This window comes from Cyclopterus lumpus, chromosome 19 (genome assembly GCF_009769545.1).
Source record: "Cyclopterus lumpus isolate fCycLum1 chromosome 19, fCycLum1.pri, whole genome shotgun sequence".
Taxonomy (NCBI): Eukaryota; Metazoa; Chordata; class Actinopteri; order Perciformes; family Cyclopteridae; genus Cyclopterus; species Cyclopterus lumpus.
In genome coordinates, this window is record NC_046984.1 from 19,197,824 (window position 1) to 19,220,058 (window position 22,235).

General features: G+C 48.2%; 3 protein-coding genes across 9 annotated transcripts; 2 read left to right on the top strand and 1 right to left on the bottom strand.

Annotated features, from left to right (window-relative positions):
- Positions 1-576: 576 nt before the first annotated feature.
- On the top strand, positions 577-9,710 carry LOC117748351 (zinc finger protein 2 homolog). Of its 4 annotated transcripts, none has more exons than XM_034558015.1 (8): positions 1,754-1,799; positions 2,095-2,199; positions 2,417-2,585; positions 2,682-2,740; positions 4,195-4,264; positions 5,059-5,093; positions 5,191-5,287; positions 8,419-9,710. In XM_034558015.1, the coding sequence occupies exons 1-8, from the start codon at positions 1,797-1,799 to the stop codon at positions 9,384-9,386; spliced, it is 1,506 nt and encodes a 501-aa protein (XP_034413906.1). In that variant the 5' UTR covers positions 1,754-1,796; the 3' UTR covers positions 9,387-9,710. The 4 variants fall into 4 exon arrangements, with proteins under 4 accessions (XP_034413905.1, XP_034413906.1, XP_034413907.1 ...); XM_034558016.1 differs by having other exon boundaries at positions 1,786-1,842; XM_034558014.1 differs by lacking the exon at positions 2,095-2,199 and having other exon boundaries at positions 577-1,799.
- Positions 4,873-7,865, bottom strand: LOC117748354. Its single transcript, XM_034558024.1, has 2 exons — positions 6,807-7,865; positions 4,873-6,773 (listed from the first exon to the last, which is right to left on the bottom strand). The coding sequence occupies exons 1-2, from the start codon at positions 7,312-7,314 to the stop codon at positions 5,485-5,487; spliced, it is 1,797 nt and encodes a 598-aa protein (XP_034413915.1). The 5' UTR covers positions 7,315-7,865; the 3' UTR covers positions 4,873-5,484.
- A 786-nt stretch (positions 9,711-10,496) lies between the features above and the next one.
- On the top strand, positions 10,497-21,639 carry LOC117748353 (TBC1 domain family member 12-like). 4 transcript variants are annotated; one of them, XM_034558020.1, is made up of 15 exons: positions 10,497-10,715; positions 12,112-12,727; positions 13,503-13,602; positions 13,705-13,832; positions 13,910-13,992; positions 14,196-14,313; positions 14,844-14,968; positions 15,469-15,531; positions 15,995-16,071; positions 16,142-16,213; positions 17,537-17,665; positions 17,805-17,914; positions 17,996-18,153; positions 20,447-20,550; positions 20,685-21,639. In XM_034558020.1, the coding sequence occupies exons 2-15, from the start codon at positions 12,156-12,158 to the stop codon at positions 20,721-20,723; spliced, it is 1,878 nt and encodes a 625-aa protein (XP_034413911.1). In that variant the 5' UTR covers positions 10,497-10,715; positions 12,112-12,155; the 3' UTR covers positions 20,724-21,639. The 4 variants fall into 4 exon arrangements, with proteins under 4 accessions (XP_034413911.1, XP_034413913.1, XP_034413914.1 ...); XM_034558022.1 differs by having other exon boundaries at positions 14,862-14,968; positions 20,685-21,636; XM_034558021.1 differs by lacking the exon at positions 10,497-10,715 and adding an exon at positions 10,829-10,873.
- The last annotated feature ends 596 nt before the right edge of the window (positions 21,640-22,235 follow it).

Consider the following 22,235-nt stretch of genomic DNA (forward strand, 5'->3'; position numbering starts at 1 on the left):
TTTACCATATGTATATATATATATATATATATATATATATATATATATATATATATACACACACACTATAGTAACAACAAAGTCCCGACTGTTTGCTGTGCTGGCTCCTCATTGGTGGAACGAGCTCCCCATTGACATCAGGACAGGAAGTCTCTACAGACTAAAAACACATCTTACTGACTACACCTTGAATAGGGAAGGTAGAGCCGTAGTAGCACTTTAGTAGCACTTAAATGTCTCTTACTGATAGCACTTTGTAGTTTAACACTTTAGTAGCACTTAAAGGTCTCTTACCGATAGCACTCTGTAGTTTAGCACTTTAGTAGCACTTAAATGTCTCTTACCGATAGCACTTTGTAGTTTAACACTTTAGTAGCACTTAAATGTCTCATACCGATAGCACTCTGTAGTTTAACACTTTAGTAGCACTTAAATGTCTCTTACCGATAGCACTTTGTAGTTTAACACTTTAGTAGCACTTAAATGTCTCTTACTGATAGCACTTTGTAGTTTCACTTTATTAAAGAAATTGTACTTTCTTGATTCTTGTTCTGAGTTTGGACTCATGGTTTAATGCACTTATAAGTCACTTTGGATAAAAGCGTCAGATAAATGACATGTAATGTAATTTTGAATGCAGGACTTTTAATTGTAACAGAATATTTCCACAATGTAATATTAGGCTACTACTTTTACTGCAGTAGCCTACTCGAGTATTTAGCAGGACAACTTAAACACCAACAGAAGAAGAACCGAGCAGGAAACTACCACAAGATAAAAGAAAATAAGATAAAAGAAAATAAGATAAAAGAAAATAAGATAAAAGAAAATAAGATAAAAGAAAACAAGATAAAAGAAAATAAGATAAAAGAAAGATAAGATTAGATAAGATCAAATAAAATAACATAAGATGATCCTTTATTAGTTCCGCAGTGGGGAAAAGGGACAAAGTGCACACAAGAAACAGAAGAAGAAAACCCGGAAGAGGAACCAGATCCACTTCCGCTCGCTGCGCGTCTGTTCCGGTTTGTTGCCAGTGACGTCATGTCGGACTTATTCCTCTTCGTGTCGCTTTTTGATTGATGTGAAACAGATACTAACTAGCTAATGCTGCTAGCCCGTTAGCATAACTTCAGCAGTAGCAGCGGCGGCTGTAGGCCGGCAGCATGAGCTCCTCCGCCGGCCTGCACACCCAGCTGGCCGCCGTCATGGAGTCTCTGATGCACGCGGCGGTGGCGGAGCTGAAGAAGCTGCTGGAGGACAAGGAGGTCCGGACCAGAGAGGAGGAGGTCCTCCAGAGGAGACAGGAGGTCCGGAGCAGAGAGGAGGAGGACCTCCAGAGGAGACAGGAGGTCCGGAGCAGAGAGGAGGAGGTCCTCCAGAGGAGACAGGAGGTCCGGAGCAGAGAGGAGGAGGACCTCCAGAGGAGACGGGAGGTCCGGAGCAGAGAGGAGGAGGACCTCCAGAGGAGACAGGAGGTCCGGAGCAGAGAGGAGGAGGACCTCCAGAGGAGACGGGAGGTCCGGAGCAGAGAGGAGGAGGACCTCCAGAGGAGACGGGAGGTCCGGAGCAGAGAGGAAGAGGTCCTCCAGAGGAGACGGGAGGTCCGGAGCAGAGAGGAGGAGGACCTCCAGAGGAGACGGGAGGTCCGGAGCAGAGAGGAGGAGGACCTCCAGAGGAGACAGGAGGTCCGGACCAGAGAGGAGGAGGTCCTCCAGAGGAGACAGGAGGTCCGGACCAGAGAGGAGGAGGACCTCCAGAGGAGACGGGAGGTCCGGACCAGAGAGGAGGCCACCATGGTGAGGAGGGGGAGGGGGAGACGAGACGAGACGAGAGGAGATGGTGAGGGGACAGAAACTTCCTGTGAGATCTGGAGGCTAACAAGAGACCGTGGTCTGATTTATTGTGTTTATAAATATGTATTTGTGTAGCTGCTGTCTGTGAAACACATGTGTAATATAAATAAGCTTTATTATTATCAACCACACAAGAGATGTCTTTAGATTAAACCTGAGACAGTCAACAATGGAGCCTTGAGTATTACAACCACACAACAGTGTTGTCAAATCTGCTCTCTGATGTGGCGATGGCCAGGCGTTTCCCATCATGCACTGGGGCATGCCGTCGGTGGCTCTAAGACCTGGGGCACCTCCATCTTGTGAGGTCATCGATGACCACGTGTTCATGACATCAGAGCAGGTCAGGATCAAGTCGGACACGAATATACCCAGAATGCATTGTAATGGATTCTAATCAGGACTGGTTCATCTCAAACATGGACATGGAGGCGGAACCAATCCGAAGAGAACTGGAATATAAAGACAGACCGTAGACCATAAGATTATTAAAATAGTAAACAGATGTGTGGATATTGTCCCCTATGAATAAACCACAGCTTGACCTCTGACCCCGGCAGGTGCTGTTTGCGTCTGTCATGGAGACTCTGGGGAACGAGGCTCTGGGGAAGATCATGAACGTGGTGGATGACGCCGGACTGCTTGTGGAGCCGCCGTCGGGGAGCGGGTCTAGGGGGTCCAGCAGACCACAGACCAGCATCCTCAACATCCTTAAAAACGCACGTGTCGGTACGTATGCAAGCCACGCCCCCTCAATCCAACACACCAATCAAGAAGCTCCCGCATGATGTCATACTAGCGTTCCATGTGATTTGTCCATCACAGACGTGGAGCACTCATACGGAGTCCGACTGGAGATCTCCGACACTCACATATCCACTCAGGTAAGACCCACCTGTTGACTCATCTACTGACCCACCTGTTGACTCACCTGTTGACCCACCTGTAGACTCATCTACTGACCCATCTGTTGACCCACCTGTTGACCCACCTGTAGACTCACCTGTTGACTTACCTGTTGACCCACCTGTAGACTCATCTACTGACCCATCTGTTGACCCACCTGTTGACCCACCTGTAGACTCACCTGTTGACCCACCTGTAGACTCATCTACTGACCCATCTGTTGACCCACCTGTTGACCCACCTGTAGACTCACCTGTTGACTTACCTGTTGACCCACCTGTTGACTTACTCGTTGACTCACCTGTAGACTCACCTGTAGACTCACCTGTTGACCCACCTGTTGACCCACCTGTTGACTTTCCTGTTGACCCACCTGTTGACCCACCTGTTGACCCACCTGTTGACTTACCTGTTGACCCACCTGTTGACCCACCTGTTGACTTACCTGTTGACCCACCTGTTGACTTACCTGTTGACCCACCTGTTGACTTACCTGTTGACTTACCTGTTGACCCACCTGTAGACTCATCTACTGACCCATCTGTTGACCCACCTGTTGACCCACCTGTTGACCCACCTGTAGACTCACCTGTTGACTTACCTGTTGACCCACCTGTTGACCCACCTGTAGACTCACCTGTTGACCCACCTGTAGACTCATCTACTGACCCATCTGTTGACCCACCTGTTGACCCACCTGTTGACCCACCTGTAGACTCACCTGTTGACTTACCTGTTGACCCACCTGTTGACTTACTCGTTGACTCACCTGTAGACTCACCTGTAGACTCACCTGTTGACCCACCTGTTGACCCACCTGTTGACTTTCCTGTTGACCCACCTGTTGACCCACCTGTTGACCCACCTGTTGACCCACCTGTTGACCCACCTGTTGACTTACCTGTTGACCCACCTGTTGACCCACCTGTTGACCCACCTGTTGACTTACCTGTTGACCCACCTGTTGACTTACTCGTTGACCCACCTGTAGACTTACCTGTTGACTTATCAACTGATTTACTCGTTGACCCACCTGTTGACCCACCTGTTGACTTACCTGTTGACCCACCTGTTGACTTACCTGTTGACCCACCTGTTGACTTACTCGTTGACCCACCTGTAGACTCACCTGTTGACTTATCAACTGACTTACCTGTTGACCCACCTGTTGACCCACCTGTTGACTTACCTGTTGACCCACCTGTTGACTTACCTGTTGACCCACCTGTTGACTTACTCGTTGACCCACCTGTAGACTTACCTGTTGACTTATCAACTGATTTACTCGTTGACCCACCTGTTGACCCACCTGTTGACTTATCTACTGACTCACCTTTTGACTCACCTGTTCACCCACCTTCTCACTCACCTGTTGACCAACCTGTTGACCAGTGGTGCGTTTACTGACCGTCTGTTTGTTGTGTGACTACAGACCAAACCAGAGAAGGAGGGAACAGAAAACCTGTTGGTGACCTACATCGACCTGGGAGCCATCGCTGAGAGTGAGTACCTGATCAGGATCTTACCAGAACCTGATGAATACCTGCCCTGGATCTGTCCATGGTGTACTGGTCTCTGCTGGAGTCCGAGCTGGTTTCACCAGAATCCAACCCGGTGGCTCCGATGACGAGCTTTAAGAAGAACTCTATAGAAACAGGTCTTATAGAGGACCAGGACTAAGCTGAGGTCATATAGAGGACCAGGACTAAGCTGAGGTCATATAGAGGACCAGGACTAAGCTGAGGTCATATAGAGGATCAGGACTAAGCTGAGGTCATATAGAGGACCAGGACTAAGCTGAGGTCATATAGAGGACCAGGACTAAGCTGAGGTCGTATAGAGGACCAGGACTAAGCTGAGGTCTATAGAGGACCAGGACTAAGCTGAGATCATATAGAGGACCAGGACTAAGCTGAGGTCATATAGAGGATAGAGGACCAGGACTAAGCTGAGATCATATAGAGGATAGAGGATCAGGACTAAGCTGAGGTCATATAGAGGACCAGGACTAAGCTGAGGTCATATAGAGGACCAGGACTAAGCTGAGGTCATATAGAGGATAGAGGACCAGGACTAAGCTGAGATCATATAGAGGACCAGGACTAAGCTGAGGTCTATAGAGGACCAGGACTAAGCTGAGATCATATAGAGGACCAGGACTAAGCTGAGGTCTATAGAGGACCAGGACTCAACTTTTCATTCAACCTCTTTGTGTTTTGAACTGTAGCATGAAATCATGGTGGAAATGAGACTGAAGTCTGGATCTCTGTTCTAATGTCTGATTTGTCCGTCACAGAGAGCCAGCACTCCGAAACTCACAGATCCACTCAGGTAAGACTCACCTGCTGACTCACCTGCTGACTCACCTGTTCATCAGTGGTGCGTTCGCTGACCCGACTATAACGTCTGTTCGTTTGTGTGACTGCAGACCAAACAAGAGAACGAGGGAACCGAGAACCCGTTTGTCCTGGCGGTGACGGTGAAAGACGAACACGGCAACATCGACCTGGGAGCCATCGCTGAGAGTGAGTACCTGATCTGTACCTGATCTGTACCTGATCTGTACCTGATCTGTACCTGATTCGTACCTGATTCATACCTGATCCGTACCTGATCCGTACCTGATCCGTACCTGATCTGTACCTGATCCATCCATACCTGATCCATACCTGATCTGTACCTGATCCGTACCTGATCCATCCATACCTGATCCGTACCTGATCTATACCTGATCTGTACCTGATCTGTACCTGATTCGTACCTGATCTGTACCTGATCCGTACCTGATCCGTACCTGATCCGTACCTGAACCGTACCTGATCCGTACCTGATCTGTACCTGATCCGTACCTGATCTGTACCTGATCCATCCATACCTGATCCATACCTGATCTGTACCTGATCCGTACCTGATCCATCCATACCTGATCCGTACCTGATCTATACCTGATCTGTACCTGATCTGTACCTGATTCGTACCTGATCTGTACCTGATCTGTACCTGATCCGTACCTGATCTGTACCTGATCCATCCATACCTGATCCATACCTGATCTGTACCTGATCCATACCTGATCCATCCATACCTGATCCGTACCTGATCTGTACCTGATCCATCCATACCTGATCCGTACCTGATCTGTACCTGATCCATACCTGATCCATCCATACCTGATCTGTACCTGATCCGTACCTGATCTGTACCTGATCTGTACCTGATCCATACCTGATCCATCCATACCTGATCCGTACCTGATCTGTACCTGATCCATCCATACCTGATTCGTACCTGATCTGTACCTGATCCGTACCTGATCCATCCATACCTGATCCGTACCTGATCTATACCTGATCTGTACCTGATCTGTACCTGATTCGTACCTGATCTGTACCTGATCCGTACCTGATCCATACCTGATCCATCCATACCTGATCCGTACCTGATCTATACCTGATCTGTACCTGATCTGTACCTGATTCGTACCTGATCTGTACCTGATTCGTACCTGAACCGTACCTGATCCGTACCTGATCTGTACCTGATCCGTACCTGATCTGTACCTGATCCATCCATACCTGATCCATACCTGATCTGTACCTGATCCGTACCTGATCCATCCATACCTGATCCGTACCTGATCTATACCTGATCTGTACCTGATCTGTACCTGATTCGTACCTGATCTGTACCTGATCCGTACCTGATCTGTACCTGATCCATCTGTACCTGATCCATCCATACCTGATCCGTACCTGATCCATCCATACCTGATCCGTACCTGATCTGTACCTGATCCATCCATACCTGATCCGTACCTGATCTGTACCTGATCCATACCTGATCCATCCATACCTGATCTGTACCTGATCCGTACCTGATCTGTACCTGATCTGTACCTGATCCATACCTGATCCACCCATACCTGATCCATACCTGATCTATACCTGATCCATCCATACCTGATCCATACCTGATCCATCCATACCTGATCCATACCTGATCCATCCATACCTGATCCGTACCTGATCCGTATCTGATCCATACCTGATCCATACCTGATCCATCCATACCTGATCCGTACCTGATCCGTATCTGATCCATACCTGATCCATACCTGATCCATCCATACCTGATCCGTACCTGATCCGTATCTGATCCATACCTGATCCGTACCTGATCCGTATCTGATCCATACCTGATCTATACCTGATCCATCCATACCTGATCCATCCATACCTGATCCGTACCTGATCCGTACCTGATCCGTATCTGATCCATACCTGATCCATACCTGATCCATCCATACCTGATCCGTATCTGATCCATACCTGATCCATCTATACCTGATCCATCCATACCTGATCCATCCATACCTGATCCGTACCTGATCCGTATCTGATCCGTATCTGATCCGTATCTGATCCGTATCTGATCCATACCTGATCCATACCTGATCCATCCATACCTGATCCGTATCTGATCCATACCTGATCCATCCATACCTGATCCATACCTGATCCATCCATACCTGATCCATACCTGATCCATCCATACCTGATCCGTACCTGATCTATATCTGATCTGTAGCTGATCCGGACCTGATCCATACCTGATCTCAGGGTTCATACAGATTTTGACCAATGGATTTCCAGGACATTTCCAGGACTTTAAACCAAGTTTCCATGACCAACCATGTTGTGAAATCTCGGTGAACGTGTGGTATTAAACTAACAAAGAGAAGCATGCCGTCTTCATTAAATGACACAAATGAATGAATCTTGAATACATATTCAATAATATATAAGTGTAAGTTCATAAACTTGATTATATATACATATATTCTGACACTGATGGCACCCTTTGTGCTGGTGGAACATTACCACTGAATAAAGGTTGAACCTGTGTAGACAACAAGAGGAGTCCACACCAGCAGAGAGATGAGCATGTAGCCACAAGCTGTCGGGGACATTCGTTGAATAGCAGGCCGGCATTATATGATTTAAAAGAATAATAAATACACCTTCAGTGCCCACATTACCGTTTGGACTTCACTTGGTTACAGCATCGGTTATCGACACCGTTGTGCCTGTGGTGGGAAAGCCAGTGATGGGGGGTGGGGGGGTGCTGTAGCTTCGCTAGCAATAGCTGTAGCTTCGCTAGCTGTAGCTTCACTAGCAATAGCTGTAGCTTCGCTAGCTGCAGCTTTACTAGCTGTAGATGTAGCTTCGCTAGCTGTAGCTTCACTAGCAATAGCTGTAGCTTCGCTAGCTGCAGCTTTACTAGCTGTAGATGTAGCTTCGCTAGCTGTAGCTTCGCTAGCAGTAGCTGTAGCTTCGCTAGCTGCAGCTTTACTAGCTGTAGATGTAGCTTCGCTAGCTGTAGCTTTGCTAGCAGTAGCTGTAGCTTTGCTAGCAGTAGCTGTAGCTTCGCTAGCTGCAGCTTCGCTAGCAGTAGCTTCGCTTGCTGTAGCTTTGCTCAGATGTCTGCTTCCTTTAGCATGGCTCGTTAGCCTCTCTTCGTCGTTTTTTTCACTGACTTTTCCAGGCGTGTGTGTGTGTGTGTGTGTGCGTGTGTGTGTGTGTGTGTGTGTGTGTGTGTATCATAGTGTGAAACAAGAAATTAATCTGCCCATAGAAACGTCAGTTTTTTCTTCCAGGGGCTCGAGTTGAAGCTGCCCAGCCGGTGACCTCTGACCTCCAGCCGGAGTTTGTTCTGCAGAGCGACTCGTGGAAGTACTCCACGTGCGCGGCGTGTGGTAAATCCTTCTCGTCCCAGAGCAGCCTGGCGGTTCACCGCCGCGTCCACACGGGAGAGAAGCCGTTCTCCTGCGGCGAACGGCAGAGCCACGCCCGGACGCACGCCAGAGAGCGGCCGCACGAGTGCGCACAGTGCGGGAAGCGTTTTTCCAAGCGGACGCAGCTGAAGACGCACGCCGTCGTCCACACGGGAGAGAAGCCGTACGGCTGCGAGGTCTGCGGCCGCCGCTTCAACCTGCCGCAGAACCTGCAGCGCCACACGCACACACACACCGGTGACAAGGTGTACGTGTGCGGAGCCTGCGGGAAAGGCTTCACCCGCGCTGTCACGCTGAAGACGCACCAGCTCATCCACACCGGGCAGAAGCCCTTCGGCTGCGACCAGTGCCCCAAAACCTTCCGGCACGCCGTCAACCTCAAGAGCCACCAGCGGATCCACAGCGGCCTGCGGCCCTACGGCTGCGACCTCTGTGGAAAAACCTTCCGCCAGGCGGTGAACCTGAAGATCCACCGCAGGATCCACACCGGCGAGCGCCCGTTCGGCTGCCAGCAGTGCGGCAAGACGTTCAGCCAGCAGAGCAGCCTGATCTCGCACGGGCGCACGCACTCCGCCGAGCGGCCCTTCGCCTGCAGCTGCTGCGACAAGAGGTTCAACAACGCCAACAGCCTGAAGCTGCACCTGCGCGTCCATACCGGGGAGAAGCCGTACGCCTGCGACGTCTGCGGCAGGACCTTCAGCCAGGGAAGCCACCTGAGGACGCACAAGAGGCACGTGCACGCCGGCGGCAAGCAGTACATCTGTGACCGGTGCGGGAAGAGGTACTCGGACCAGCGCAACCTGAAGCTGCACAAGTGCGGCTATGCGTGAGCGCTAACAGGGGGGCGGGGGTCAGACAGGAAGTGGACCCGCTCAACCAATCGGAGCTCTTACATGTTGAGGTTTCCTTTGGACGCTTACCTGATTGGTCCTTGAGTCAGTTTGTTTAAATACTACACTGCCCATGAGCTCCACTGAAATCTAATACAAGTCCCGCCCACTGGAACAATGCTCTCTGATTGGTTGAGACCAAGACTTAGTTCTGCTCTTTATGTTGCTGAACTACTCTGAATGTGTACATATGCACATTGATGCATTTTATAATTTTATAGATTATATTATACATTTGTTGTAAAATAAATACATTGAAATGTACGAACCAGTTTGTCCTTTAATGAGCCGTTAAAGTTTCTTCTGACTCATATTCACGGAAAGTCAAACTGAACGAATACACAAAAATACCAATCATTTTGTTTCTAAGTTCATAAGTTTTTATGAACTTCTGCTTCTCAATAAATTATAGAAAACGTTAAAGTTTAATTCAGTGTTTTACTGTTTGTCTTTTCTTTTTTTTGATATTCGATATAATATTCAACTCGATTCAGTTTATTTTGTATAGACCAAAATTACAAATTACAAACTCCCCTCAGAGGGCTTAACAATCTGTACACATACGACATCCCTGACCTTTGACCTCACATCGGATCAGGAAAAACTCCCCAAAAATAACCTTTGACAGGGAAAAAAGGGAAGAAACCATAAGTAGAGAGAGAAGAGGAGATAGGTGCTCAGTGTATCCTAAAACATCCCCCAGCAGCCTATAAGCCTATAGCAGCATATCAAGGGGCTGGACCAGGTCAAACCTGATTCAGCCCTAACTATAAACACTATTAAAGAGGAAAGTCTTAAGGCTATTCTTAATATTTATATATATATATATATATAATATATATATTATATCTAATATTGATATATAAATTTGATATAATATTAATTTATATCTAATATGAATATATATATATATATTAGATATAATATTGATATATAATATATTATTATTATATATGAAGAATAATTTAAAATATATATATCAGAAAGTTTACACAATGTTGATCCTTGTAATTACGTCTGACGTCAGGCTGACGTAGCCAACGTAACTACGTCACCAGACCTCAATATGGCGCCTCTCCGCTCCGAGTTCACCTGTCACCGCCGAGGATGAGAGCCGCCCAGACCGGCCCATCCACCGTACCTCTGCCGGCCCGAGGGCTCTGTGTCCCGGTATGACGCTCCGGAGGACTCCGCTGTCTCTTCACCGAGGACGAGGCGTCGCAGCCGGGTTTGTTTCTGCCGAGCAGCGCTGACAGAAGCTCCAGAGAGGTGAGTGGGACCGGAAACCAGCGGCGCTGGCCTTCAAAATAAAACGTAATATAACATAACTGTTCTCTTCTGTGTGGAGTTTGCATGTTCTCCCCGTGGCAGCGTGGGTTCTCTCCGGGCTCTCCGGCTTCCTCCCACAGTCCAAAGACATGCTGCAGGTTAATTGATCTCTAAATGTCCCATAGGTGTGAATGTGAGAGTGAATGGTTGTATGTCCCTACATGTGCCCTCGATGGACTGGCGGCCTTTCCAGGGTGTCCCCTGCCTTCGCCCTATGTCAGCTGGGATAGGCTCCAGCGCCCCGCGACCCTAATGAGGATAAGTATTGAAAATGGATGGATGGATGGATGGATGGATGGATAACATAACTGGAAACCAGCGGCGCTGGCCTTCAAAATAAAACGTAATATAACATAACTGGAAACCAGCGGCGCTGGCCTTCAAAATAAAACGTAATATAACATAACTGGAAACCAGCGGCGCTGGCCTTCAAAATAAAACGTAATATAACATAACTGTTCTCTTCTGTGTGGAGTTTGCATGTTCTCCCCGTGGCAGCGTGGGTTCTCTCCGGGCTCTCCGGCTTCCTCCCACAGTCCAAAGACATGCTGCAGGTTAATTGATCTCTAAATGTCCCATAGGTGTGAATGTGAGAGTGAATGGTTGTATGTCCCTACATGTGCCCTCGATGGACTGGCAGTCTGTCCAGGGTGTCCCCTGCCTTCGCCCTATGTCAGCTGGGATAGGCTCCAGCTCCCCGCGACCCTAATGAGGATAAGCGGTATTGAAAATGGATGGATGGATGGATGGATGGATGGATAACATAACTGGAAACCAGCGGCGCTGGCCTTCAAAATAAAACGTAATATAACATAACTGGAAACCAGCGGCGCTGGCCTTCAAAATAAATCGTAATATAACATAACTGGAAACCAGCAGAGCTGGCCTTCAAAATATAACGTAATATAACATAACTGGAAACCAGCAGAGCTGGCCTTCAAAATAAAACGTAATATAAGATAACTGAAACCAGCAGGGCTGGCCTTCAAAATAAAACGTAATGTAGCATAACTGAAACCAGCAGGGCTGGCCTTCAAAATAAAACATAATATAACATAACTGGCCTTCGTTATATAGCTGAAAGACAAGTTATTAATAACATTATTGAAAACCAGCCTGCTTATGTTCAAAATGAAACATAGCCAACACTGAATAAATCATAAAAGACGTGTAGTCTAGTGGAACGTCGAGGATCTAAACTAAGGACCAGTCGCACACAATGAGGGGTTCAGTATCTTGGCTACGCCGCCCAGAGTGCTTTCCTTTCAAAATAAAATATCAACTGATGATGATTAATTTACTTTACATTTAATTTGAAATGCTTTTTGCTTCAAAGACAGGAAGTGTGTATGCAGCTCTTCTTGTGGCAGTTGGAGTGAAATGGAAAGCAGCGATGAGGCGTCCTCTTCATCGGTGACCGTAAACAATGCAGACGAGTCCTCGCCGTGGCGCCATCGTGGCCGTGAACGCTCCTCCTCTGCCGATGTCATTGCTCGGGTTCAGCGTTGCCCGAGACGACCAATCAGAAGCGGCTCTGACAGTCAGGAGGCGGGGCCTAGTCTGAGGGACGACGTCTGCCAAACAAACAGTCCGAGTGTGAAAGTGAAGTGTTGGTCTGCGAGCTCAAACGGGGTGGCGTCCTGCACTGAGGGGTCAAAGGTTGACTGCTGTGGGGGCGGGGCTTCAGACCTCCCCCTGGACGAGTCTACCTGCTCCGCACCTCAGTGTATAAACCCTGTGACTCCCCCCTCAGACTCTGACTCTGACACACAGGAGGGGGATGATGACGCCTTCAACACAGTGGGGGAGCTGAGCCCCCCGCCCCCTCGCCACAGGAACACCTACGAGAGCGGCCGCAGGCAGAGCGCCCCGGGTCAGCTGGTCCAGGACCACGGGGGGTCAGAGTCTGAGCTGCAGTCCAGGAGGCCAGGCCTCGCCGAGTACTTCAGCAGGTACATCAGACACGTGGCGGATCAATACCATATGAATACTAGTAATATATCAATACCATATGAATACTAGTAATATATCAATACCATATGAATACTAGTAATATATCAATACCATATGAATACTAATACCATATGAATACTAGTAATATATCAATACCATATGAATACTAGTAATATATCAATACCATATGAATACTAGTAATATATCAATACCATATGAATACTAATACCATATGAATACTAGTAATATATCAATACCATATGAATACTAATACCATATGAATACTAGTAATATATCAATACCATATGAATACTAATACCATATGAATACTAGTAATATCAGATCGTGTGTGTGTGTGTGTGTCTGTGTGTGTGTGTCTGTGTGTCTGTGTGTCTGTGTGTGTCTGTGTGTGTGTCTGTGTGTGTCTGTGTGTGTGTGTGTGTGTCTGTGTGTGTCTGTGTGTGTGTCTGTGTGTGTGTGTCTGTGTGTCTGTGTGTGTCTGTGTGTGTGTGTGTCTGTGTGTGTGTGTGTCTGTGTGTCTGTGTGTGTCTGTGTGTGTCTGTGTGTGTCTGTCTGTGTCTGTGTGTGTGTCTGTGTGTCTGTGTGTGTGTGTCTGTGTGTGTGTGTGTGTGTGTGTCTGTGTGTGTGTGTGTGTGTGTGTGTCTGTGTGTCTGTGTGTCTGTGTGTGTGTGTGTGTGTGTCTGTGTGTCTGTGTGTCTGTGTGTGTGTGTGTGTGTGTGTGTGTGTGTGTGTGTGTGTGTGTGTGTGTGGCAGGAAGCAGCGGTCCGTCCCTCAAAGCGCTCCTGGTTGGAAGCTGTTTGGTAAAGTTCCTCCCAAACAGAGTCCCACCAAACAGGCTCAGATCATCCAGCAGGTATTGCGTGTCAAAATAAAAAGTATATTTAAGGAGCACCTTTTCAAAATAAAGGTCTAAGGAGCAGCAGGTAGGTCAGACGACTTTGTGATGTCGTTGCAGGAGTTTGAGGCACGGCAGATGGCCGCCTGCAGCTCCCCTACCCATCATGCCGCGGGGCAGCAGAGCAAGAGAAAGGTGGAGTTTGAGCCGCTGTCGACCACAGCGCTGATCCTGGAGGACCGGCCGCCGTACGACCACTTCCTGTCTGTTAAACCACTTCCTGTCAGGCGGCCATTGTGTGTTCTAACGGTGTGTCTGTGTGCAGGAACCTCCCAGCCAAGTCCGCGGAGGAGGCCCAGAGACACAGACAGCAGTACGAGCAGATGGTGGCCGCGGCCAAGAGGAGAGGTGCGTTTGATTTTTACTGCTGCGCCTCCCACAAGGGTGGAGCTTAACAGGGGACATGCCATAATAATTCATTTAAAACAGTTAATGTGGAACATATTGAGTTAAAATGTGTTAGAGGCCATTCTCAACGTATTGAAAGGACTACAATTCCCATAATGCTCTGAGACCATAGCTGTTGAGGGACTTCCTGTTTGTCTCCTCAGAGCTGAAGGAGGCTCAGAGGAGGCGGCAGCAGAAGGAGCAGCGGCTCCGACAGGAGGAGCTGCTCTCAAACACGTCGCTGGTCTGGAACCTGCACATCCTGCCACACTGGGACCTCATGTAGGTGTGATGTCACTGTGTCTGTGGTGATGTCAGTGTGTCTGTGGTGATGTCAGTGTGTTTGTGGTGATGTCATTGTGTCTGTGGTGATGTCACTGTGTCTGTGGTGATGTCATTGTGTTTGTGGTGATGTGTCTGTGGTGATGTCATTGTGTCTGTGGTGATGTCACTGTGTCTGTGGTGATGTCAGTGTGTCTGTGGTGATGTCATTGTGTCTGTGGTGATGTCATTGTGTATGTGGTGATGTCACTGTGTCTGTGGTGATGTCATTGTGTCTGTGGTGATGTCATTGTGTCTGTGGTGATGTCATTGTGTCTGTGGTGATGTCAGTGTCTGTGGTGATGTCACAGTGTCTGTTGTGATGTCACTGTGTCTGTGGTGATGTCACTGTGTTTGTGGTGATGTCACAGTGTCTGTTGTGATGTCACTGTGTCTGTGGTAATGTCATTGTGTTTGTGGTGATGTCACAGTGTCTGTTGTGATGTCACTGTGTCTGTGGTGATGTCACAGTGTCTGTGGTGATGTCACAGTGTCTGTCATTGTGTCAGGAGGTCTAGTCGCCGGGCTCAGGACCTGTGGTGGGGCGGTTTACCTCCCAGTGTCCGAGGGCGGGTCTGGAGCCTCGCTGTGGGAAACGAGCTCAACATCACTGCAGGTACGAACATGGAGTCTGCTCCTCTTCCTCCTCTTCCTCCTGACGCTCCTCCTCTTCATTGAGTCTCCTCTTCCTCCTGATGCTCCTCCTCTTCGTTGAGTCTCCTCTTCCTCCTGATGCTCCTCCTCCTGTCCCCTTCCTCCTGACGCTCCTCCTCTTCATTGAGTCTCCTCTTCCTCCTGACACTACTCCTCTTCATTGAGTCTCCTCTTCCTCCTGACGCTCCTCCTCTTCCTCCTGATGCTCCTCTTCATTGAGTCTCCTCTTCCTCCTGATGCTCCTCCTCTTCCTCCTGATGCTCCTCCTCCTGTCCCCTTCCTCCTGACGCTCCTCCTCTTCATTGAGTCTCCTCTTCCTCCTGACACTACTCCTCTTCATTGAGTCTCCTCTTCCTCCTGACGCTCCTCCTCTTCCTCATGATGCTCCTCCTCTTCCTCCTGACGCTCCTACTCTTCATTGAGTCTCCTCCTCTTCCTCCTGATACTTCTCCTCTTCCTCAGAGCTGTATGAGATCTTCCTGTCCAGAGCAAAGGAGAAGTGGAGGAGCCTCAATGAGACCGACGGTAAATGAAACCAGTGTAACTGTCAGAGCTGATGGATGTTCTACCTGATGGTGTTTACTCACCACCTGGAGGTGTTTACTCACCACCTGATGGTGTTTACTCACCACCTGGAGGTGTTTACTCACCACCTGATGGTGTTTACTCACCACCTGGAGGTGTTTACTCACCACCTGATGGTGTTTACTCACCACCTGGAGGTGTTTACTCACCACCTGATGGTGTTTACTCACCACCTGGAGGTGTTTACTCACCACCTGATGGTGTTTACTCACCACCTGGAGGTGTTTACTCACCACCTGATGGTGTTTACTCACCACCTGGAGGTGTTTACTCACCACCTGGAGGTGTTTACTCACCACCTGATGGTGTTTACTCACCACCTGATGGTGTTTACTCACCACCTGGAGGTGTTTACTCACCACCTGATGGTGTTTACTCACCACCTGGAGGTGTTTACCTGCAGGTGCAGCGCCGGCCGGCCTGGAGCGCATCACGCGGGACGTCTCTAGGACTTTGCCCTCACTGCTCGTCTTCCACAAGGTTTGAGACGGAGACAAATCCTCACTGCTGGCCGGGAGACCGGAAGTCAATTCAGACTTTTATTTTGTAGGGCGGCCCTTATCACGACCTGCTGCAAAGTATTCTGGGAGCTTACACCTGTTACAGACCTGATGTGGGATATGTGAGTCACACACACACAGACACACACAGACAGACAAAAATACACACACACACACACACACACACACACACACTCTTTAAGATGTCACTGTTGACTTTAGGTCCACAATTATAGTCCAGCCCTCCTCCGCCCCAACACCCTCTCTCTCTTTGTCTCTCTGTCTCTCTGTCTCTCTGTCTCTTTGTCTCTCTTTGTCTCTGTGTCTCTCTGTCTCTTTGTCTCTCTGTCTCTCTGTCTCTTTGTCTCTCTTTGTCTCTTTGTCTCTCTGTCTCTTTGTCTCTTTGTCTCTCTGTCTCTCTGTCTCTGTCTCTCTGTGTCTCTGTCTCTCTGTCTCTTTGTCTCTCTGTCTCTTTGTCTCTCTCTCTCTTTGTCTCTCTGTGTCTCTGTCTCTCTGTCTCTTTGTCTGTCTCTTTGTCTCTCTGTGTCTCTGTCTCTTTGTCTCTTTGTCTCTCTTTGTCTCTGTCTCTTTGTCTCTCTCTGTCTCTTTGTCTCTCTGTCTCTCTGTCTCTCTCTCTCTTTGTCTCTCTGTCTCTCTCTCTCTTTGTCTCTCTGTCTCTTTGTCTCTCTGTCTCTTTGTCTCTCTCTCTCTTTGTCTCTCTGTGTCTCTGTCTCTCTGTCTCTTTGTCTGTCTCTTTGTCTCTCTGTCTCTTTGTCTCTCTCTCTCTTTGTCTCTCTGTCTCTTTGTCTCTCTGTCTCTTTGTCTCTCTCTCTCTTTGTCTCTCTGTCTCTTTGTCTCTCTGTCTCTCCGTCTCTCTGTCTGTCTCTCTCTCTGTCTCTCTTTGTCTCTCCGTCTCTCTCTCTCTTTGTCTCTCTGTCTCTCTGTGTCTCTGTCTCTTTGTCTCTCTCTCTTTGTCTCTCTGTGTCTCTGTCTCTTTGTCTCTCTCTCTCTGTCTCTTTGTCTCTCTGTCTCTCCGTCTCTCTCTTTGTCTCTCTGTGTCTCTCTCTCTTTGTCTCTCCGTCTCTTTGTCTCTCTCTCTCTTTGTCTCTCTGTCTCTCTGTGTCTCTGTCTCTTTGTCTCTCTCTCTCTTTGTCTCTCTGTGTCTCTCTGTCTCTTTGTCTCTCTCTCTCTTTGTCTCTCCGTCTCTTTGTCTCTCTCTCTCTTTGTCTCTCCGTCTCTTTGTCTCTCTCTCTCTTTGTCTCTCTGTCTCTCTGTGTCTCTGTCTCTTTGTCTCTCTCTCTCTTTGTCTCTCTGTCTCTCTTTGTCTCTTTGTCTCTGTCTTTGTCTCTCTCTGTCTTTGTCTCTCTCTCTGTCTCTTTGTCTCTCTCTCTCTTTGTCTCTCTGTCTCTCTCTCTCTCTGTCTCTTTGTCTCTTTGTCTCTCCAGGTCCAGGGGATGTCCTCCATGGCAGCCATGTTGATCCTGAACATGGACGAGGTGGAGGTCTTCATCAGCTTCTCCAACCTGATCAACAGACCCTGTCAGCTGGCTTTCTACAGAGTGGACCACCAGCTGGTACGCAAACATCCGTCCGTCCTGGTCCTGAACCTGGTCCTGAACTACTAACCCAAATCTGAACCTTCAAACAGTCCTTAGTAGTAGTGAAGACTCAGAAATAAAAACTCTTTATCTCCCCCCCCCATCCTCTCTGTAGATGCTCAGGTATTTCGGGGCCTACCAGGTGTTCTTCCAGGAGACTCTTCCCCGTCTCTTCCTTCACTTCCAGTTTTCAGGTGTGACTCCAGACCTCTACCTCATGGACTGGTGAGTCAGACCTCAGGTAGTCTGCTTCCCAGGGTAGACCAGCAGAGTCTTAACTGCTACGCCCCCCCCCCCCCACACCAGGATCCTGTCCCTCTACATGAAGCCCCTCCCCCTGGACGTGGCGTGCAGAGTTTGGGACGTCTTCTTTCGGGACGGGGAGGAGTTCCTGTTCAGGGCGGCTCTGGGGATTCTGAGGCTCTACCAGGACCTCCTGCTCCACATGGACCTGGTCAGCATCGGTGAGCCACCACCTCACCTGAGCTCCTTCTCCTCACCTGAGCTCCTTCTCCTCACCTGAGCTCCTTCTCCTCGCCTCTTCACCTGAGCTCCTTCTCCTCACCTCTTCACCTGAGCTCCTTCTCCTCACCTGAGCTCCTTCTCCTCACCTGAGCTCCTTCTCCTCACCTCTTCACCTGAGCTTCTTCTCCTCACCTGAGCTCCTTCTCCTCATCTGAGCTCCTTCTCCTCACCTGAGCTCCTTCTCCTCACCTCCTCACCTGAGCTCCTTCTCCTCACCTCTTCACCTGAGCTCCTTCTCCTCACCTCCTCATCTGAGCTCCTTCTCCTCACCTCCTCACCTGAGCTCCTTCTCCTCACCTCTTCACCTGAGCTCCTTCTCCTCACCTCCTCACCTGAGCTCCTTCTCCTCACCTCTTCACCTGAGCTCCTTCTCCTCACCTCTTCACCTGAGCTCCTTCTCCTCACCTCTTCACCTGAGCTCCTTCTCCTCACCACCTCACCTGAGGCTCCTTCTCTTCACCTGCGCTCCTTCTCCTCACCTCCTTACCTGAGCTCCTTCTCCTCACCTCCTCACCTGAGCTCCTTCTCCTCACCTCCTCACCTGAGCTCCTTCTCCTCACCTGCGCTCCTTCTCCTCACCTCCTTACCTGAGCTCCTTCTCCTCACCTCCTCACCTGAGCTCCTTCTCCTCACCTCCTCACCTGAGCTCCTTCTCCTCACCTGCGCTCCTTCTCCTTACCTGCGCTCCTTCTCCTCACCTCCTCACCTGAGCTCCTTCTCCTCACCTGCGCTCCTTCTCCTCACCTCCTTACCTGCGCTCCTTCTCCTCACCTCCTTACCTGCGCTCCTTCTCCTCACCTCCTTACCTGAGCTCCTTCTCCTCACCTCCTCACCTGAGCTCCTTCTCCTCACCTCTTCACCTGAGCTCCTTCTCCTCACCTCCTCACCTGAGCTCCTTCTCCTCACCTCTTCACCTGAGCTCCTTCTCCTCACCTCTTCACCTGAGCTCCTTCTCCTCACCACCTCACCTGAGGCTCCTTCTCTTCACCTGCGCTCCTTCTCCTCACCTCCTTACCTGAGCTCCTTCTCCTCACCTCCTCACCTGAGCTCCTTCTCCTCACCTCCTCACCTGAGCTCCTTCTCCTCACCTGCGCTCCTTCTCCTCACCTCCTTACCTGAGCTCCTTCTCCTCACCTCCTCACCTGCGCTCCTTCTCCTTACCTGCGCTCCTTCTCCTCACCTCCTCACCTGAGCTCCTTCTCCTCACCTGCGCTCCTTCTCCTCACCTCCTTACCTGCGCTCCTTCTCCTTACCTGCGCTCCTTCTCCTCACCTCCTTACCTGAGCTCCTTCTCCTCACCTCCTCACCTGAGCTCCTTCTCCTCACCTCCTCACCTGAGCTCCTTCTCCTCACCTGCGCTCCTTCTCCTCACCTCCTTACCTGAGCTCCTTCTCCTCACCTCCTCACCTGAGCTCCTTCTCCTCACCTCCTCACCTGAGCTCCTTCTCCTCACCTGCGCTCCTTCTCCTTACCTGCGCTCCTTCTCCTCACCTCCTCACCTGAGCTCCTTCTCCTCACCTGCGCTCCTTCTCCTTACCTGCGCTCCTTCTCCTCACCTCCTCACCTGAGCTCCTTCTCCTCACCTGCGCTCCTTCTCCTTACCTGCGCTCCTTCTCCTCACCTCCTCACCTGAGCTCCTTCTCCTCACCTGCGCTCCTTCTCCTCACCTCCTTACCTGAGCTCCTTCTCCTCACCTCCTCACCTGAGCTCCTTCTCCTCACCTCTTCACCTGAGCTCCTTCTCCTCACCTCCTCACCTGAGCTCCTTCTCCTCACCTCTTCACCTGAGCTCCTTCTCCTCACCTCTTCACCTGAGCTCCTTCTCCTCACCACCTCACCTGAGGCTCCTTCTCTTCACCTGCGCTCCTTCTCCTCACCTCCTTACCTGAGCTCCTTCTCCTCACCTCCTCACCTGAGCTCCTTCTCCTCACCTCCTCACCTGAGCTCCTTCTCCTCACCTGCGCTCCTTCTCCTCACCTCCTTACCTGAGCTCCTTCTCCTCACCTCCTCACCTGCGCTCCTTCTCCTTACCTGCGCTCCTTCTCCTCACCTCCTCACCTGAGCTCCTTCTCCTCACCTGCGCTCCTTCTCCTCACCTCCTTACCTGCGCTCCTTCTCCTTACCTGCGCTCCTTCTCCTCACCTCCTTACCTGAGCTCCTTCTCCTCACCTCCTCACCTGAGGCTCCTTCTCTCTATATTTAACCTGGACCTGAACCTGTCCTCCTCCTCCAGCTCAGTTCCTGTCCCGCCTTCCCGATGAGGAGCTGCTCTCCGATAGGCTGTTCGCCTGCATCTCGGCCACGCCCATGCTGAGCGGGAACAGGAAGTGGACTCAGGTGAATCACACATATATATATATATATATATATATATATATATATATATATATATATATATATATATAAAAATAATATTTTGTGTTTGAGTCGGATATGTTTATATAAATATATACATTTTGTTTGTGTCTCAGGTGTTGTCGTCGTGCAGAGACTCAGAGAGGACCAGCTGATGATTATTATTATTATTATTATTTATCAGAATTGTAAACTTTTCATGTATTTCTCTTTATTTAAAAGAAATAAAGAAACTGAAAGCCTGAATTATCTAAATATGTGCAGGTTAATTAGAAAAGAATTAATAATAATGAGTGATTATGGACTGTTGAGCCGCCTCGTTTGCATATTATTCATGAATAAATAGAGTTTAATCAAAACAGAAATAAATGTCAACACAACAGATAATTTGGGAAATTAAATATGAAAATAGATAAAAGTATTATTTATTGTTCTATTTCTGAGTATATTTATTCATTTTCAAATTTGCCTGCACATTAATTACTGTGTTTGTATTTATTGCATCATCCATTCATGTTCATACAGCTTTAGAGACACATGTAAAACATATTTAATAATAATATAAATGTTCTTTTTAAATTAAAAACATGCTTTTGATAAGTCTGTTTCTGAGTCCACAACATGTTTTATTATTTACACTTTTAATATTTAAGTGTTGATTCTCTGCTGTTTCATTTCTGGTTATTTTACAATTTCTTAACTTATTATATTTAACTAGAAATTAACTGTTTATCATTAAATTCATAAGAAATCCACAGCGACAAATAAACTAATAACTCAACATTGTTTATTTATATTATTAAACCACATGTTGACCATTAGACTGTATCTCTGTCTTATATATATGATGTACTAATACATCATACTGTCTGTATCCATGTTTTATTATATATATATATTTATATGATGTACTAATACATCATACTGTCTGTATCTCCATGTTTTATTATATATATATATATATGATGTACTAATACATCATACTGTGTATCTCCATGTTTTATTATATATATATATGATGTACTAATACATCATACTGTCTGTCTCTACATGTTTTATTATATTTATATGATGTACTAATACATCATACTGTCTGTCTCTACATGTTTTATTATATTTATATGATGTACTAATACATAATACTCTGTATCTACATGTTTTATTATATATATATGACATGATGTACTAATAAATAACACTAAAGTTATCAAGCTCCTCTTTTATGGAACCAGCTTCCACTTTCAGTCCTGGAGGCAGACACAGTCACCTCATTCAAGAATAGACTTAAGACTTTCCTCTTTAATAGTGCTTATAGTTAGGGCTGAATCAGGTCTGCCCTGGTCCAGCCCCTTGATATGCTGCTATAGGCTTATAGGCTGCTGGGGGATGTTTTAGGATACACTGAGCACCTATCTCCTCTTCTCTCTCGCCTTATGGATACATTTACATCTCTCCATTGGACCTTATTAACTCTGCTTCCTCCCCGGAGTCGTTGTGACGTCACGTCTCAGAGGGTCCATTACACATGTAATTGCAACCCTCAGTTAAGCTGATTTAACCTGTGAACTAATAATAACTCTTTGTGTTAGATCCTCCACACTGAATGATACCTCATGTGTAACCGCTCCGGAGACATCAGAGCCAGCGGATCATTGAAAGTCCTGCCG

What these genes read in the sequence shown, in the direction of transcription:
- LOC117748351 (XM_034558014.1), top strand. Translation starts at nt 1,167, where the DNA reads ATGAGCTCCTCCGCCGGCCTGCACACCCAGCTGGCCGCCGTCATGGAG. An exon ending in CCAGAGAGGAGGCCACCATG is followed by an intron (nt 1,800 to 2,416) that starts GTGAGGAGGGGG and finishes TGACCCCGGCAG; the next exon opens with GTGCTGTTTGCGTCTGTCAT. An exon ending in AAACTCACAGATCCACTCAG is followed by an intron (nt 5,094 to 5,190) that starts GTAAGACTCACC and finishes GTGTGACTGCAG; the next exon opens with ACCAAACAAGAGAACGAGGG.
- LOC117748354 (XM_034558024.1), bottom strand. Translation starts at nt 7,314, where the DNA reads ATGGATGGATCAGGTATGGATCAGGTATGGATGGATCAGGTATGGATC. An exon ending in ATGGATCAGGTATGGATCAG is followed by an intron (nt 6,774 to 6,806) that starts GTATGGATCAGA and finishes GGTACGGATCAG; the next exon opens with GTATGGATGGATCAGGTATG.
- LOC117748353 (XM_034558020.1), top strand. Translation starts at nt 12,156, where the DNA reads ATGGAAAGCAGCGATGAGGCGTCCTCTTCATCGGTGACCGTAAACAAT. An exon ending in ATCCTGGAGGACCGGCCGCC is followed by an intron (nt 13,833 to 13,909) that starts GTACGACCACTT and finishes GTCTGTGTGCAG; the next exon opens with GAACCTCCCAGCCAAGTCCG. An exon ending in GACCTCTACCTCATGGACTG is followed by an intron (nt 17,915 to 17,995) that starts GTGAGTCAGACC and finishes CCCCCACACCAG; the next exon opens with GATCCTGTCCCTCTACATGA.